The sequence below is a fragment of the Lepus europaeus genome, chromosome 18 (assembly GCF_033115175.1).
Source record: "Lepus europaeus isolate LE1 chromosome 18, mLepTim1.pri, whole genome shotgun sequence".
Lineage (NCBI taxonomy): Eukaryota > Metazoa > Chordata > Mammalia > Lagomorpha > Leporidae > Lepus > Lepus europaeus.
In genome coordinates this window covers 36,461,934-36,481,129 of record NC_084844.1, presented here as the reverse complement: position 1 = coordinate 36,481,129, position 19,196 = coordinate 36,461,934, and the positions used below count along the sequence as shown (strand labels likewise).

Genomic DNA, 19,196 nt, shown 5'->3' with positions numbered 1-19,196 from the left:
AATTAATCTTTTGGTTTTATTTTGTTTTTTTTTTTTTTTAAAGATTTATTTTATTTACTTGAAAGACAGTTACAGAGAGAAGTAGAAATAGAGAGGTCTTTCATCCTCTGGCTCACTTTCCAGATGGCCGCAACGGCCGGAGCTGCAGCGATCTGAAGCCAGGAGCCAGGAGCTTCTTCCAGGTCTCCCACATGGGTGCAGGGGCCCAAGGACTTGGGCCATCTTCCACTGATATCCCAGGTCACAGCAGAGAGCTGGATGGGAAGAGGAGCAGCCTCTAGAACCAGCGCCCATATGGGATGCCGGCGCTTCAGGCCAGGGTGCTAACCTGCTGCGCCACAGCACCGGCCCCCAAATAATAAATAAACAAATCTTAAAGAGAACGAGCAAGAAAGAGTGAGCACATGTAGGGACTTGAACCAGGCACTCCAAATATGGATGCACTAGAATTATTTTTCTACATATACAAATATATACAAATTAGATTTTCTGAATAATTTTACAAATTATTTTTCTAGATTTACTAATGAGATGCTACTATTTTAGAATTAGTTATCATCTTAGCTTTTTACTTTTTTAAGTGTGAAGAATTAGGATGGTCTAAAACAATTTAAATATCAATAGCACCAACTGTTCTTTAAATATTCTCAATGTTTTTGAAGTTGGTAGTTTCATTTGCTGAAGTAGGAGGTAGCCAGTCAGCGGTAAAAGTGTAATTTCTCTATCTCAGTTTTTGGTCTGCTAGATTCTCCCACAGGCCATTTATATTTTCTTAGAAACAGTAAGTTTTCCAGACTGATTAGTGTGGCATTATTCAAACTATTCTACATCTTAAGAAACCTAATAGGCCGATGCTGCAGTTCAATAGGCTAATCGTCCATCTACGGTGCCGGTACCCCGGGTTCTAGTCCTGGTCAGGGCGCCGGATTCGGTCCCGGTTGCTCCTCTTCCAGTCCAGCTCTCTGCTGTGGCCTGGGAGAGCAGTGGAGGATGGCCCAAGTGCTTGGGCCCTGCACCCACATGGGAGACCAGGAGAAGCACCTGACTCCTGGCTTCGGATCAGAGCGGTGCGCTGGCCGCAGCGCGCCAGCCGCAGTGGCCATTGCGAGGTGAACCAACCGAAAAGGAAGACCTTTCTCTCTGTCTCTCTCTCACTGTCCACTCTGCCTGGCAAAAAAAAAAAAAAGAAAAGAAAAAAAAAGAAAGAAAAAGAAATCTAATAATCTGTAATTTAAGAAACTCATTTTCTCCTTTCCATTTTATCTGTGGTTTTCTTTTTCATCCCTAATTTGAGACTGAGCTCTTTCCCATTATTTTTGATTTAAATAGCTGGTGAATTAACAATATGGCTAGCTGAATTACTTGCTTTTTAAGCAACCACTTGACATTTTCTCGCTCTGTAAAAAAAAAAAAAAAAAACTGTTAGAGCAACTTTGCGTCCCACACATCTTCTTCCTAAAAATTTCATTTTGTTTTTAAAAATTATAAATACATTTTCTGCTTGATGAAACAATATATGATCCTAAAAATCCAAGTATTAGGAAAAGATAGAGAATATATTAAAAGCAAGTGACTATAATCCTACCTTTTGAGAAAACATCACTAAGTTTCTTGTATTCCTCAATTGTTATTTTCAATGCATACAAAGAAATATACATATATATGGGGCTGACACTGTGGCATAGCAGGTTAAAGCCCTGGCTTGAAATGCCAGCAACCCATATGGGCGCTGGTTCTGGTCCTGGCTGTTCCTCTTCCAGTCCAGCTCTCTGCTATGGCCTGGGAAAGCAGTAGAAGATGGCCCAAGTGCTGGGCCCCTGCACCCGTTGGAGACCTGGAAGAAGCTCCTGGCTCCTGGCTTCAGATCGGCGCAGCTCCATCCACTGTGGCCATCTGGGGAGTGAACCAGCGGATGGAAGACCTCTCTGTCTACCTCTGAAACTCTTTCAAATAAATAAATCTTTTTTAAAAAATATACATATATATTCTTCTACTTTAATATTTACAACCACACTAGGCTCTTCCATTCCTAAATAATTAGTATACAGTTGTTTTCAACTTTTGCCACCATAAACAATATGTATATTGAACATCTGGGAATAGGATTTATTCTAGACTCTCAACAAACATTCCCGTAGGAAAATTCTTAAAATGGTACTCTGGGTTAAAGGGTTATGGTGGGGCCAGTGCTGTGGTATAGCAGGTAAAGTTAATACCTGCAGTGCTGGCATCCCGTATGGGCACGTTTGAGTCCCAGCTGCTCCACTTCCAATCCAACTCCCTGCTAATGTTCCCGGGAAAGCAGAAGACGATGGCCCAAGTCCTTGGGCCCCTGTCCCCACATAGGAGAACTGGAATGAGCTCCAGCTTCTGGCTTCGGATCGGCACAGCTCTGACCATTGTGGTCATTTGGGAGTGAACTAGATGATGGAAGATCTATCTTTACTTGTCTCTGCCTTTCAAATAAACAAATCTTTTTAAAAAGGGGGGTGGTGGTTTATGAGTCAGTTGAATCTTAAGAAAAAAATTTTATTTTATTTATCTGAAAAGCAAAGAGACAGAGACAGAATTAAAAAAAAAAATTACTTGAAACTAACAGTTACAGAGAGGGTGGGAGGGAGGAAGGGAGAGAGAGAGCTCTTTCATCCACTGTTCCATTCCCCTAAGTGGCCCCAATGGCCAGAATTGAGCCAGGTGGAAGCCAGAAGCTAGAAGATATATCTGGGTCTCCCTTACAGGCACTAGAGGCCCAAGCATAAGGACCATCCTCTACCACTTTTCTCAGGCCATCAGCAGGAAGCTAGATCAGAACCAACACCATACGAGGTGCTAGCTACACCACAATGCTGGTCCTACGACAGAATTTTAAAACTTTGACAACAGGAAGACTGATATTTTTTTCCAACTTCCCAGTGAAAGATGAGCATGACATACAGAACAGTACACACTCATATTTCATTCAGAGATCTATTTTATATGAAAGGCAGAGTGACAGAGTGGGGAAGAGAAGGAAGAGAGATCAATCTTCCATCTGCTGGTTCACTTCCCAAATGGCTGCAATGGTAGGGGCTGGTCCAAGTCAAAGCCAGCAGCCCAGAGCTTCATCTGGGTCTCCATGTTTCTAGCAGGGACCCAAGCACTCTGGCCATCTTCTGCTCCCTTCCCAGGCCATTTAGCAAGAGGCTGGACTGGGAGCAGAGCAGAAGGGGATGGAACTGGGTATCTGATATGGTATGTAGGCATTACAGGCAGCAGCTCACTTGCTGCGCTGTACCACCAGCCCTCACAACTGGTATTTTAAAAGTAAAGCTCAGGGCTAGCACTGTGGTGTATGTAGTGGGCTAAGCTCTTTCCACCTGTGGCACCAGCATCCCTTATGGGTGCCAGTTCATATCCCGGCTGCTCCTCTTTCAATCTGGCTCTCCGCTGTGATCTGGGAAAGCAGCAGAAGATGGCCCAAAGGCTTGGGACCTTGCACCTTCGTGGGAGACCAGGAGGAAACACCTGGCTCTTGGCTTTGGATCAGACCAGATACAACCATTTTGGCCATCTGGAGAGTGAACCAGCAAATGGAAGACCTTTCTCTCTGTCTCTCCCACTCTCCATCTGTAACTCTCTAAAATAAATAAATAAAATAAATCTCTTTAAAAAAAAAAAAAAAAACTCAAGGGCCAGCGCTGTGATGTAATAGGCTAAGCCTCTGCCTGTGGTACCAGCATCCCATGTGGGGCACCAGTTAATGTCCTGGCTGCTCCTTTTCCCATTCAGCTCTCTGCTATGGCCTGGGAAAGCAGTGGAAGATGGCCCGGGAAAGCAGTGGAAGATGGCCCAAGTGCTTGGGCCCAGCACCTACATGGGAGGCCCAGAAGAAGCTCCTGGCTCCTGGCTTTGGAATGGCACAGCTCTGGCTGTTGTGACCATTTCAGGAATGAACCAGCGGATGGAAGACCTTTCTCTGTCTCTCTTGTCTGTAACTCTCTCTTAAATAAATAAATAAAATCTAAAAAAAAAAAACAAAAAACAAACAAAAAAAACCTCAATAAATTCTTACAAAGTGAACACACATGCAACCAGCAGTTAGATAATGAAGCAGAGTATTACTGGAATCCCAGAAGCCTCTTCTCATGTTACTGCACAGTGACTACCTTTCAAGGGTAACCTTGCCTACCTACCAACACCTTGGATTAATTTTTCCTGTTTTTGAACTTTATGTAAAAAAAGCTTGCACTAAAAAATCAGTTTACAAACTACAAACCAAGATTCCCTGGGGCACTTCAGGATATAAAAACATGTACAGGCTAGCACTGTGCCATAGCAGGTTAACTCCTTCAACAGCCACACTCCAGCTGCAGTATCAGCTGTTCCACTTCCAATTCAGCTTCCTGCTAATGCATTTGGGAAAGCAGATGTCCCAATTGTTTGGGGTCCTGCTACCCATATAGGAGACCCAGATGAAGTTCCAAACTCCTGACTTCAGCCTGGCCCAGCCCTGGCCATCACGATCATTTGAGGACTTAACCAGAAGACAGAAGATCAATTTCTCTTCCTCCTTCTTTTTCAAATAAATAATCTTTTTTTAAAAAAATGCAAAAATTAGCCAGCGCTGTGGCTTAACAGGCTAATCCTCCACCTTGCGGCGCCGGCACACCGGGTTCTAGTCCCGGTTGGGGCACCGGATTCTATCCCGGTGGCCCCTCTTCCAGGCCAGCTCTCTGCTATGGCCCGGGAAGGCAGTGGAGGATGGCCCAAGTGCTTGGGCCCTGTACCCGCATGGGAGACCAGGAGAAGCACCTGGCTCCTGGCTTCGGATCAGCGCGATGCGCCGGCTGCAGCAGCCATTGAAGGGTGAACCAACGGCAAAAAGGAAAACCTTTCTCTCTGTCTCTCTCTCTCTCTCTCTCTCTCTCACTATCCACTCTGCCTGTCAAAAAAAAAAAAAAAATGCAAAAATTAACATGGAACAGGTAACAAGGGTGGTGGTGCCCAACCTGGTTTCAAGGTGTTGAAATGTTATACAGTATTTGGGGCCGGCGCTGTGGGGCAGTGGGTTAATGCCCTGGCCTGAAGTGCCGGCATCCCATATGAGTGCTGGTTCGAGTACCAGCTGCTCCACTTCCGATCCAGCTCTCTGGTGTGGCCTGGTAAGGCAGTAGAGAATGGCCCAAGTCCTTGGGCCCCTACACATTCATGGGAGACCCAGGGGAAGCTCCTGGCTCCGGATCGGCGCAGCTCTGGCCGTTGCGGCCAATTGGGGAGTGAACCATCAGATGGAAGACCTCTCTCTCCTCTCTCTCTCTCTCTGTGTAACTTTCAAATAACAAATAAATAAATCTTAAAAAAAAAAAAAAAGAAAGAAATGTTATACAGTATCCAAAACACACAAACATCGCATTAATAACTGTGGTTGTTTAAGAATGAAATACTATTTTTTCACTATAATATTTTTTCACTTAATTTCTGTGAAGACTTCAAGTTGACAGAACAATTATTTGGACCTCACTACTTAGTAGAAAGAACTGATATTTCTTTTGGCCTGAGGGTACCATGAAGCAACTGCTGTAGAGGGACAAAGTTTGGGAGTCTTTGCTATCTACAGTAATCCCAGCTTATTCACAGGAGAGACATCCCAAGACCCTCAGTGGATATGTGAAACTGCAGATGGATTTTTCCCTACATGCCTTGTAGCACTGCTATATAGTATCAAAGTTCATCTGTCCTCCCATGTATATGCTCCAGTGCCTCCTTTCATCACTACTCTTGCACTCTGGACCATTATGAAGTAAAATAAAGGTTATTTGAACGAAGCACCAGGACGGTTAATCTGATAACTGAGAAGGCTACTAAGTAAATAAATGGCTGGGATAGCAAACAACGCACAGGCCAGACAATGGAATGATTCACATCCTGGGAAGGATGGAAAAGGGACAACACCAGATTTCATCACAATACTCAGAATGCTGTACACTTCAAAACTTATGAACTGTTTACCTCTGGAATTTTCCATTTAATATTTTCAGACCACAAATGACCAAAAGTAACTAAAATCACAAGAAGTACAACTTCAGATAAGGAGAGACTGTATTATGTATATATGTATTCTGTGCCTTTATGCAGAGTGACAAAGAAGGAGAAACAGAGAGAGAGCTCTTCCATCAACTGGTTCACTTCTCAAACACCTCCAACAGCTGGGGCTGGGCCAGGCTGAAGCCATAAGCAAGGAGGTACGAATTCCCTATGGGTCCCTCACATGGTGGCAGGAACCCAACCACTTGGGTCACCATCCACTGCTTCCCAGGCATATAGCAGGAAGCTAGATATAAGTGTAGCACCTGGGATTCACACCAGGCATTACACAATGGAATGCAGGCATCCCAAGGGTGGCTTAACCTAATGAGCCACAACCACCACCCACATCCCATATCTGAACACTGGTTTAGGTTCCAACAGCTTCCTGTTAATGCTCAAGAGAAGGCATTGGAGGATGGACACAGTACTTGGGCCCCTGACAAACATACGGGAGATGTGGAAGAAGTTCTGGATTCCTGGCTTCAGCATGGTCCAGCCCAAGCCATTACATCCATTTGGGGAGTGAACCCGAAGATGGAAGATATCACTATATTTCTCTCTCTCTCTCTCCCTCTTCCCCACTCCCCCTTCCCCATGACTTTGCCTTTCAAGTAAATAAATAAATTTTGAAAAGAAAAAAAAGTGAAAAGGAATAGTCCAGAAGGAAAAGAGGCATTTAATCAATGGAAAAGATGTTCAATTCCACTCATATAAAGCCAAATTTTAAATAGTCATTAAATAATTGAAACTATACTAGTATATAATTATAATCCCAATCTATTTGGTAGACAATAGGTAATTTTTAAAAGATTTATTTATTTGAAAAGCTGAGTTACAGAGAAATCTTCCTTTTGTTGGTTCACTCTCCAAATAGCCTCAAAGGCGGGGGCTGGGCCAAGCCAAAGCCAGGAACTCCATCCAGGTCCCTTATGCAGGTGGCAGGGCCCCAAGCACTTGAGCCATCTTCTGCTATCTTCCCAGATGCATTAGCAGGAAGCTGGAACAACAATGGAGCAGCCAGGACTTGAACCGGCATTTATATGGAAAGTTTGCATTGCAGGCTGCTGCTTAACCTACCATACCACAAAGGTGGCCTGAGAGGTGATTTTTTAAATCAATAAATCTTTACTCAAATAAAGGAAACTATTTTTTCCACATTCAGGTCAGCAATCTATGTGCAAATGATTTTTGTAGATAGTATACCCCTCCTACAGAAAAGTTACAATCCAAAATCTTATCTTTGACCTTCCCTATGGTACTGCTGTCAGTGCCAAAACTGTATTACCTTAATTGTTACAGATAGGTAACCAGGAGAAGTCCTTCTGGGTGTCTTTTTCTTCATGACTGGCATGGCTGATACTATATTTGAATTTGCACTTCAGTTGGACATCCTCAGATGCTTAGTGGTCATTCACACTTGGCTGTTCAGGTCTTCTAGATATGGTCACCTTTTTCATACATTAGATTTCTCTGCATTAGGAAACTTGCCCTTTACCTATCAAACGCCATTTGCATAGTATTTTCAAAATGTGCTACTATTTTCTCCTTATTTTTAACATATTCAAATGTATCCATTTTTCTTTTTTCATCCTTGATTTTGGTTTCATATTTGGAAGTCTTCTCCATGCCAAAATGGTATTACAGGGTTGACAAGATGTGTTTCAGAGGACTTTACTTCTTACATCACTGATCTGTATAATGTCTGGTGTTTTTATAATTTGCAAATTATCTTAGAAACAAAATATCTAAAGAGAAATTTCAGTCATTTCTGAATACAAGATACTGACAAAATAATTAATTCTGGTAATTAAGATTTCAGCAGCCAAATTTAAATATTCAATTTATTTGGAATTCATTTTGATATATAATGTTTTTTGTTTTTGTTTTTGTTTTTGTTTTTTTGACAAGCAGAGTGGATAGTGAGAGAGAGAGACAGAGAGAAAGGTCTTCCTTTTCCATTGGTTCACCCCCCAATGGCCGCTGCAGCCAGCACACCACGCTGATCCGAAACCAGGAGCCAGGTGCTTCTCCTGGTCTCCCATGCGGGTGCAGGGCCCAAGGACTTGGGCCATCCTCCATTGCCTTCCCGGGCCACAGCAGAGAGCTGGACAGGAAGAAGAGCGACTGGGACAGAATCCGGCACCCCGACCAGGACTAGAACCCGGTGTGCCAGTGCTACAGGCAGAGGATTAGCCTAATGAGCCGCGGCGCTGGCCTCATTTTGATATATAATGTGTTTTTTCACAGTCAAGTTACCCAAAGCATTTTTTAATTTCTCCCCCAGATCTGAAACATAATAGCCTCATAATTTTATCATGCAGTACCCCCCCCCAAATTTATTTATTAGAAAGGCAGAGTTGCAGAGAGAGTGGGAGAGAGAGAGATTTTCTATCCACGGTTTACTCTCCAAATGGCCACAACAGCCAGAGCTTGGCCAGGACAAAGCCAGGAGCCTGAAGTCCATCTAGGTCTCCCAATTTGGTGGCAGGGGCCCAAGTATTTGGGCCATTCTCCACTGCTTTCCCAGTTGCATTAGCAGAGAGCTAGACTGGAAGTGAGGCAGTAGGAACTTGAACCCATGGTCAAACAGGATGCTACCATTACATGAGGTGGCTTAAAGTTTTCCAATGTTTCAGTTTCTTTCTAAACTGTTATGGTCTATAAATCAATTTGTCTCTGTAGTTCTTGTGCCAATTCTATACTGTTAGGAAAAATATGTAGCTCTAATAAACTTGTAGCTCTCCAATATACTTTACTGTCTTAAAATGCACATCTCTCCTAAGTAAAACGGTACTTCAGAAAAGTTCATTATAGGGGTTGGTGCTGTGGTATAGCAGGTAAACCCACCGCCTGCACCCCCGGCATCCCATATGGGCACCAGTTCGAGTCCCAGCTGCTCCACTTCCATTCAGCTCTCTGCTGTGGCCTGAGAAAGCAGTAGAAGATGGCCCAAGTCCTTGGGCCTCTGCACCCACATGGGAGACCCTCAAGAAGCTCCTGGCTCTAGATTGGCCTAGCTCTGGCCATCTGGGGAGTGAACCAGTAGATGGAAGACTTTTCTCTTTCTCTCACTCTCTCTCTCAAATAAATCTTAAAAAAAAAAAAAAAGTCATTGTAAAAATGAAAACAAAGGAAGTTTACTTTCACAGCAGCCATTTGGCTCAAAAGATGGCCATTTCAGAGTACCTCAATTTGAGTTCTGGCTCTGCTTCCATTTGCAGCTTTTTAAAATTTATTTTATTTGAAAGAATTACAGAGAAAGAAGGAAAGACAGAGACAGATCTCGCATCCGCTGGTTAACTCCCCAAATGGCCACAACAGCTAAAGCCAGAAGCTTCATCTGGGTCTCCCATGTGGGTACAGGGGCCCAGGGACTTGCAACAGGGAGCTGGATCTGAAGTTGAGCAAACGGGACTCAAATTGCACCCTTATGGGATGCCAGCACTGCGGACGGTGGCTTAACCTGAGGCACCACAACGCTGGCCTCCAAATGCAGTTTTCTGTTAATGCACATCCTGGGGGGCAACAGGTGAAGACTTAAGTGTTTGGGTCCCTGTCAACCAAGTTAGAGACTCAGACTGAGTTGCTGGCTCCTGACTTCATCGCTCAGTGCAACCCCAGCTATTGCGGACCCATACCATGGTACCAGCAGATGGCAGAGAGCAATTTCTCTCTTCATCTGCCTTTCAAATTAATGTTTTGAAAATTTTTACAAATTTATTTTGATGCAAATGCAAATTTAAACTACGCAGTTTCTTCTTAATATCTATTTCCCATAAACATTTTGAAGATCCTTTATAATATGCTCCAAAACTTACTTAGCTCACTTATTCAGAGGTAATTAGTTCCTCCAGATGAACTTTATATTCAACCAGTTTCCTATACCAAATAAAATTCTAAGATTCTAATATAAATTATGATAAACTCGCAGCTTAAAGTGAGATGAGCTAACATAGGAAACATCAAAAGATTTGTGAAAAAATGGAATTAAATATGAGTTTATCCGGAAGTAAAAAAAATCATTTTGATAATCTGCGGAAAATAATTATGAAATACTATGTATGAGTTTCAAAGATTTTTTTTTTTAAGATATATTTTATTTGAAAGACAGTTACAGAGAGAGGCAGAGACAGAGAAAGAGGTCTTCCATCCACTGGTTCACTCCGCAGATGGCCGCAACGGCTGGAGCTGCGTCGATCAGAAGCCAGGAGCCAGGAGCTCCTTCTGAGTCTCCCACGCAGGTGCATGGGCCCAAGGACTTGGGCCATCTTCTACTGCTTTCCCAGGCCATAGCAGATCAGAGCTGGATCAGAAAAGGAGCAGCCAGGACTAGAACTGGCGCCCATATGGAATGCCGGCGCTTCAGGCCAAGGCTTTAACCCACTGTGCCACAGCACCAGCCCTCAAAGATTTTTCCACCAAAATAAACTCATACTTTTGATTCATTTTTTCTGTAAATTTTTAAAGTTTCCTTGTATTTGGAAAATATTATCTTCCCAGGCCAGCTCTATGGCGTAGTGGGTAAAGCAGCCACCTATAGTGCCCAAATCCCATATGGGAGCCAGTTCAAGTCCTAGCTGTTCCACTTCCCATCCAGCTCCCTGCTAATGCGCCTGGGAAATCAGCGGAAGAAGGCCCAAATGTTTGGGTTCCTGCATACACATGCGAGACTGGGAAGAAGTTCCTGGATCCTGGCTTTGGATGGGCACAGCTCTCTCTGGTCATTGCAGCTATTTGGGGAGTGAACCAGGGGATGAGAGATTGATCGATCGCGCTCTCTCTCTGCCTCTCTGTACTCTGTCTTTCAAATAAACAAGTTAGTCTTAAAAATATATTATCTTTCCATTCAGATACATGGTACAGCCAGCTCTTTATGTTTTTCATGTTCTTTCCCTCGTTCCCCTGATAAGTTTGAGTTCTCATCTTACTGAAGTCTAACAGTTCTTAATACGAAAAGGACATTAACTGTTCAGCTATTAAAAATGTTGCACATTGGGGCAGGCACGTGGTGTAGTGCTTAAGATACCACTTGGTAGGCCTAGGTTCAAGTTCCTGCTCCACTTCTTTTCTTCTTCTTCTTTTTTTTTTTTTTTTTTTTGACAGAGTGGACAGTGAGAGAGAGACAGAGAGAAAGGTCTTCCTTTTGCCGTTGGTTCACCCTCCAATGGCCGCCGCAGTAGCGCGCTGCGGCCGGCGCACCGCGCTGTTCCGATGGCAGGAGCCAGGTGCTTCTCCTGGTCTCCCATGGGGTGCAGAGCCCAAACACTTGGGCCATCCTCCACTGCACTCCCTGGCCACAGCAGAGAGCTGGACTGGAAGAGGGGCAACCGGGACAGGATCGGTGCCCCGACCGGGACTAGAACCCGGTGTGCCGGCGCCGCAAGGCAGAGGATTAGCCTGTTGAGCCATGGCGCCGGCCATCCTGCTCCACTTCTGATGTCAGCTTCCTACTAATGTACACCCTGGGAGACAGCAGGTATTGATTAAGTATTTGTGTTACCACACACATGAGAGACCTCGACTGAATTTCAGGCTCCTGGCTTCAGCCAGCTCCAATTCCAGCTGTTGTGGTCATCTGGGAAGTGAGCCAGCAGATGAAAGGTCTCTGCATCTGTCTGTCTGCCTTTCAAATAAAGATTTAAAAATAGAATATGTTGAGGCCAGCACTGTGGCATAGTAGGCTAAGCCTCCACCTGCAGCGCTGGCTTCCCATATGGGTGCAAGTTTAAGTCCTGGCTGCCCACTTCCAATCCAGCTCCCTGCTAATATGCCTGGGAAAGCAGAAGATGGCCCAAGTGCTTGGGCCCCTGCACCCACATGGCAGAACTGGATAAGGATCCTGGCTCAGGGCTTCAGCCGCTGCAGCCATTTGGGGAGTGAACTAGCAGGTGATGACCTCTCTCTCAGTCTCTCCCTTTAAGACTGAAAACACTACACAGACCACATTACTTAAAAGCTTCATCTAGTCAAAACTTAACTCTGGCAAAGTTTGTATTTGGATCAGGGCACAAAGTAGACCACTTGACAGTCAAAACGAAACGATCATAAACTTCATTCTTGAAAGATCTGAGCCCTCAACACTACTTGCTTTCACTTTGTATATGATTTTATAATTCTTCAAAGTCATGTTACCTACTTCCTTACCAAATGGCTGAACACTTCTGGAAAAAACGCATTGAAGATCAAAGTTATTTTTAATTTACTGGTTTTTTATTCCATCATGTATATACTGTCTGTGAATTCTTTTATACATTTTTAGTCAGCTTCCCTTCCCATATACCTTATTAGCTATTTCCAACCACCATTTAGCCTTTCTACATAAAAGTTACCACTTCTATCCCTTACCCTCAGCAAATATCCCCTCCTAACTTGTGGCAATCATCCATTCCAAACTTACCTATATTGACTCTTTCTTTCGGATCTTAGAGGAAAAAGTATTCTTTCCCCAATTCCAATCCAATACTTTAATTTATCGACCGTGAAGCAAGAAAAACAAAAAACCAGTGAGACTCATTAATTAAAGCTCCTGTTCAGGAACTCTGCTCCATAATTTATTTTTCATCTAACCTGTACAATCTCTTGGTTTCTGTCATCTAGCCAACAAATGTATTTTAAGATCTCCCAAACTTAAAGAATCACTTCATATTTTACCTTTTCTACTTATCAACCTTCTTCCTTTCCTTCTTAGTGAACAGTCAACATTCTACTTCTTTACCTCCCAACCATTCCAAACCTCCTTTCCTAATGCTTTATGGCTGTGTGGTCATCTGAAGCTATTTATCAAAATTAACACAGTGACACAGGACTACAACCAATGAAGAAAATGGAGAAACTTTTGATTCCACAAAGACTACAGTCTTGTCCACAAGTATTGACAGAAACTGGACTACAAGAGAAATCTGACTGCATTTCTCTGTGGTGCTAATGTGAAGAAGAGGGGAAACTATGGAAACAGTAAGCCGCCTAAAATTTTCACCAAGGTGAGCAGGGGATGAGTATCTTACACCTATCCGTGTACTTAAAGTGCTTAAGAATCACACTGATGTGCTGATACAGTATTTTTGTAAAGACTGATTTATTTATTTGAAAGGCAGACTTATAGAGGCAGAGGCAGGGAGAGAGAGAGGTGTCTCCCATCCACTGGTTTACTCCCCAAATGGCCAAAATGGCCAGAGCTGCACTGGTCGGAAGCCAAGAGCCAGGAGCTTCTTTCGGGTCTCCCACGTGGGTACAGGGGCCCAAGAACTTGGGCTATCCTCCACTGCTTTTCCAGGACATAGCAGAGAGCTGGATAAGAAGTGGAGCAGCCAGGACTCTAACTGGAAGCCATATGGGAAGCCGGCACTGTAGGTAGCAGCTTTACCCACTAAGCCACAGCACCGGACCCAGTGATATAGTATTAAGCCTGGTTACTAACATTCACTTCACTCTTTTAACTTCTATAGGAACTAAATAAAAAGCTAGTCTACAATGTATTTTTTTAAAAGATTTATTTTATTTATTTGAAAGAGTTACAGAGAGAGGCAGAGACAGAGAAAGAGGTCTTCCATCTGCTGGTTCACTCCCCAGATGGCTGCAACGGCTGGAGTTGTGCCAATCCGAAGCCAGGAGCTTCCTCCTGGTCTCCAATGTGGGTGCAGGGGCCCAAGGACTTGGGCCGTCTTCTACTGCTTTCCCAGGCCATAGCAGAGAGCTGGATTGGAAGAGGAGCAGCCGGGACTAGAACTGGCGCCCACATGGGATGCCAGCACTTCAGGCCAGGGCTTTAACCCACTGCACCACAGCGCTGGCCCCTACAATGTATTTTTTTTTTTTTTTTTTTTTTTTTTTTTTTTTTTAGTTTTTGACAGGCAGAGTGGACAGTGAGAGAGAGAGAGACAGAGAGAAAGGTCTTCCTTTGCTGTTGGTTCACCCTCTAATGGCCGCCGCGGTTGGCGCGCTGCAGCCGGCACACCGCGCTGATCCGATGGCAGGAGCCAGGTGCTTCTCCTGGTCTCCCATGGGGTGCAGGGCCCAAGCACTTGGGCCATCCTCCACTGCACTCCCTGGCCACAGCAGAGAGCTGGCCTGGAAGAGGGGCGACCGGGACTAGAACCCGGTGTGCTGGCGCCGCAAGGCGGAGGATTAGCCTATTGAGCCAACGGCGCCAGCCTACAATGTATTTTTTTAAACTCATCTACTATATCTAGTTTCAGCATCTTTTAAAGCAAAAACAAACAAAAAATACACAAGGAACTCAAAGACTAAATATTGGGTTTTGAGACCTTGACTGAACTACTTAACTTTCTCACCTATAAAACAGGGTTACACTCTACTGTTCAGTTTAATTGTGAGGATGAAACAAGGTAACAAACGTAAAAGCACTTAGGGGACTGGCAGTGGAAGATGGCTCAGGTCCTTGGGCTCCTGCACCTGCGTGGAAGAAGCTCCTGGCTCCTGGATTCAAATCAGCTCAGCTCTGGCCACTGTGGTCATTTGGGGAGTAAACCAGCAGATGGAAGACTTCTCTCTCTCTCTCTCTCTCTGTAACTCTTTCAAATAAATAAAATAAATATTAAAAAAAAAAAGCACTTAGCACAGTTTCTGGCATATAGTAAATATAGTAAATACTCTCTTTCACCTTATCATTGTGCCAAAGTTCCAATAAGCATACAAGAAGGAGGAAAAGTGTATCAAAAAGAAAAGAAACCCCAAAGTATTAACTTTGTGAACCGCAGAAAACATGAAAAAAGCACCATCTGTTCATACTAATAATAACCTTCACATGAAAAACTTCCATTAGAAACAAGTTAGAAGCCAGCATTGTGCTTTAGCAGGTAAAGTTGCCGCCTGCGATGATGGCAGCCCATATGGTCAAAGATGTCAGTCCTGGCTGCTCCACTTCTAATCCCCTGCTAATGCGCCTGGGGAATCAGCAGAAAATGGTCCAAGTGCAATGGGCCCATGCCATCCACGTGGGAAACCCGGATGAAGTTCCTGGCTTTGGCTTAGCCCAGCCCTGGCCACTATGCCCATTTGGAGAGAGAACCAGCAGATGGAAGATCGATCTCTCTAACTCCGCCTTTCAATAAATACATAAATCTTAAAAAAAAAAAAAAAAAAGAAGAAGAAGAAGAAACAAACAAAAGTCAGTAGAAGACATGGGAATAGCTTGAGGGAAGTCAACTAGTAAATTGCTCTAAGGTGTACAGATTAATACAAGTTAATCAAATGCAGAGATAGCACACACCAGCTGCCGGTAGTGAGGTTTAAAAAGACAACCTAATTTGTCCTGCCTTAGGAGGAATGGACAGTATCTTCAATACACAAAATTTCCTTTGATGTACACAAGAGTCAATCAACGTATCAAAGGGAACTGGAACAGAGGGAGGGTTTTGTCTAACTCTAGTAACAATAGTAACAGGCATAGGGCCCTCCGCTGTGGTGTAGCAGCTCAGTGACTAAAGCTGCAGTGCCCGCAGCCCTTAGGAGCGCTGGTTCATATCCGGGCTGCTCCACTTCTAATCCAGCTCTCTGCTAGTGCCTGAGAAAGCCGTAGAAGATGGCCCAAGTCTTTGGGCCCCTGCACCCGTGTGGGAAACCAGGAAGAAGCTCCTGGCTCCTGGCTTCGGATCAGCTCAGCTCCAGGCATTGCGGCCAATTGCAGAGTGAACCAGCGCATGGAAGATACCTCTGTCTCTCTGCCTCTCCTCTGTGTAACTCTGACTTTCAAATAAATATTTTAAAAATAATAGTAACATGCATGACTAAAGCGAAGCTTCTTCAAGTTTTTAAAAGGAAAAAAAAACTTTAACTGCTAGAATCAGTGCCAAGCAGCTGGATTTAGTAAAACACAGCAAGTCAGCTGCTAATTCTGGAAAAAAAAAATATTCAAAGGGTGTAGAAAGTGGGCAACCTTCCCAATAAAACTGCCATAAAAACACTATACTTATATAAGAACATACACATCTGTTGAATATCAATTTACATTATTCTAGCCAACTTACAAATCAAGAGGAAGTATTCAGAACTGAAAAATAAAGCACATTCTACTTCTGGTCACATTTTGCATGGGTGGCTACCGGAGCCTGGGAGTTGTCCACCCCGACTCCAGGCAAGAACTGAATAATAAAACCAGTGTTCACATTCAAATGTGGGAGGGGAGAGGAAACGGGAGGCTCTGCGTCCCTAAGTTCTCCTCCCTCTCAAAGCACTGCACAAACAGTCCACGTCTGAAGACACTCACCCTTGGAACTCCTTGGACAGTGGCTTGGGAAGACTTTCTGCTCAGATTTTTGAGGGGGAGCACTTTAGGAATGCTACAAGTCTGCGACTTTCAAATACGCGCACATAATTTAAACTACTCCCCCCCTCCCAGAAAAAGATTTTTCCTCCCTTCCTTTTCAGTTAATCAACATTCTCACAATAGGAAAACCCCCAACTATAAATTAAAAAAAAAAAAAAAGAAGCCATAAAGAATGTGCAAATTAAGCACAAAGACTCCCAATAATCCCTAAAACTCCCTCGCGACTGGGAAGTGAAAGGAGGAACGAAGGACAGGACATTTAGGGAAGGAAAAGGCGGCGAGATGAGAAAGTAGGAAAGGGCGGGAGGAGGAGCGGAGCAGCAAGTCCAGCTGATGCTGACACAATTTGGGAGGAAAATACTCCGAAGACACAGGCCGGGGGTGAGGGGCACGGGGCGCAACAGAGGAAGCCCCCGCACAAGGCCTACCCCCGAGGGGGTCCGCGGTCGAGACGGGACACCCAAAAGGGGGCCAGACTCATCAGGAAGAAAAGATCGAGGTCCCCCAGCGAGGAAGGCAGAGGACGTGGCGATACGGCACCTCTACCCCCGCAAGGCGGATGCCCCGAGAGCACTCAGGCTGCGCGGCGTGAGGGGTTAACCGCAGGGGTTCGCAGACGTGGAGGGGGTGCGGCCCCGGGGGCTGCGGCAGGAGAGCCGGGAGCAGGCCCACGGTCCCTACCTTGTAGTAAACATCGAACTGGATGTTCTCGGGCAAGGAGCGGATGTCTCGGCGGGAACGGATGTAGTTGTCCACGACAGCGGAGATGGCGGTGTTATAGAGAGTCTCTGGGATCCACTCTAGTTCCACGGCCGCCATCTTCCTTGCCTCCTCCTCCGCCTCCTCCGCCTCCTCCTCCCGAAGGCCCCCGCCTCCCTCCGTAGCGAACTCTTCTGCGGCCCCGGAGGATTCTGAGGGCGGCGGCAGCCGCGCGGGCACACGGCAGAAGGGCACGGCCGCCCTGGCACCTGCGGGAGCGAGCCTGGGGCCAGCGGCAGCGGGCGCAGGCCTGAGCTACGAACGGGACAGGGAGCACCCGACAACAGGGCCGGCGCCTCACATTCCGGGTTTAAGAGGAACCCGGGTTCCGTCCCAGCGCCGATCTCTGCAGGGGCGGGACTGCGTGTGCGGCGTCATGACGTCAGAGCGCGCCGACGCGCCGGAGGGAAGGAATGCGGCAGGCGAGAAACTTGGGGAGCGGAGGGCGCTCTCTCCCACGGGGAACTTGTTTTCCGAGAGGTCCTGGAGTTCGGCGGCGGCGGCGGCGGCAGACGGAGTTTTTGCACGGGGAGAGTTTGTCACGGGGTTTTGAAATCGGTCTGGAGCCGTTCGGGCGCTCCGGCCCCCTCCGTAGGTCCCGCCTCGGGCCGAAGATGGGAGCCTCTCCCCGCAAAGGTGCGCAGGTAAACCCACCCTGGACGTTACCTGCGAGCGGTGGGGAGTTCACGCGACTCCACAGGTGCTTTACCTTACGCTCCAGCCCTTAGCCCGAGTGCAGAACCCGCTTCTCGTTGTGTACCCCATTTGCCTCCTTTGAACTTTTTACCATGTCTCGTCTCCCAAATAAAATTTGGACATTTTAATAAAGCCAAAATGAGTCCTGCTCTGAAAGCAAGGTTAGCTTGATTATGGAATGGCACACAATGGTGAGAGGAAAGAAGGCTAAGTGGGGACTGTGATAGCGCTTACTGGTAAGACAGAAAAGGTTTCCAGTTTTCTCCCAGAGTTGTGGTTCTGGTTCGAAGGTACTTATTTCAGTTCCTTTCCTTCCTCAGCCTGAACGTCTTCTATTCATGTAATTTCATCTTGTAAGCCTGCAATTTGAAGAATTTGATGCAGCCTATTTCTGTTCCAGGAACTTAATGAAATTCTGGCCATAACTTTGAGTGACACTAGCCATCTTATTGGCACTCCGAACAGTTGAAACCCTGAATATGACGATAATAGTGTCTTGATGTTTAGAGATAAAGGGGTTGAAAGTTTACTCTTCTGCCTGATATTTCAGTGCTAAATGATTTAGAATTCAGTGGAAACGAGAGAAGCACATTTAGTCTTTTTCAGCCTACATAAATTTTTCTATAATCTGGACATTTAGGAAAGCTGTAATTGGTCTCAAGAGTTGCCAGATTTAGCAAGCAAAAAATACAAATGCCCAATTATATTTCAGTTTCATATGAACAGTGAATGGTTTTTAACTGCATTTAACTGTTCCATACAATAGTTTTAGACATTTCATTTTGAGCCTCATAAAGATATCACCTGGGTCAACAAATCCTGCACCAAGAGTTCTCAGACACAGATCATTTTGAATCTCTGGTAGATATTTGGGTCTCCTCCCCACAAAAGATGAGTAATTATCCTTTATCCATGCGAACGTTGAAGAGGACATACCTTTTTTTTTTTGACAGGCAGAGTAGACAGAGAGAGAGACAGAGAGAAAGGTCTTCCTTCCATTGGTTCACCCCCAAATGGCCGCCACGGCCGCGCGCTGCACCAATCCGAAGCCAGGAGCCAGGTGCTTCCTCCTGGTCTCCCACGCGGGTGCAGGGCCCAAGCACCTGGGCCATCCTCCACTGCCCTCTCGGGCCACAGCAGAGAGCTAGACTGAAAGAGGAGCAACCGGGACAGAATCGGGCGTCCCAACTGCGACTAGAACCTGGTGTGCCCATGCTGCAGGCGGAGGATCAGCTAAATGAGCCACGGCGCCGGCCAGAAGAGAACATACTTAACACTGAAAAATAATGACATGTTCATCTGAAATTCAAATTTAATTGGTTGTCTGTATTTTATCCAGGAACCATACCTTGAGGGATGCAGAGAGTCCCTGAAATTGAATACAGATGTT

The 19,196-nt window shown here is 45.3% G+C and overlaps 1 protein-coding gene across 1 annotated transcript in view; it reads right to left on the bottom strand.

Moving 5' to 3' along the window:
• APPBP2 (amyloid beta precursor protein binding protein 2) overlaps window positions 1–17,444 on the bottom strand; it is a 67,577-nt gene extending 50,133 nt beyond the window's left edge. The window contains exon 1 of the mRNA XM_062175629.1: window positions 17,033–17,444. Within this exon, the coding sequence (XP_062031613.1) occupies window positions 17,033–17,170 (138 nt within the window). The 5' untranslated portion in view covers window positions 17,171–17,444. The remainder of the gene's footprint in view (window positions 1–17,032) is intronic.
• Between the last annotated feature and the right edge of the window lie 1,752 nt (window positions 17,445–19,196).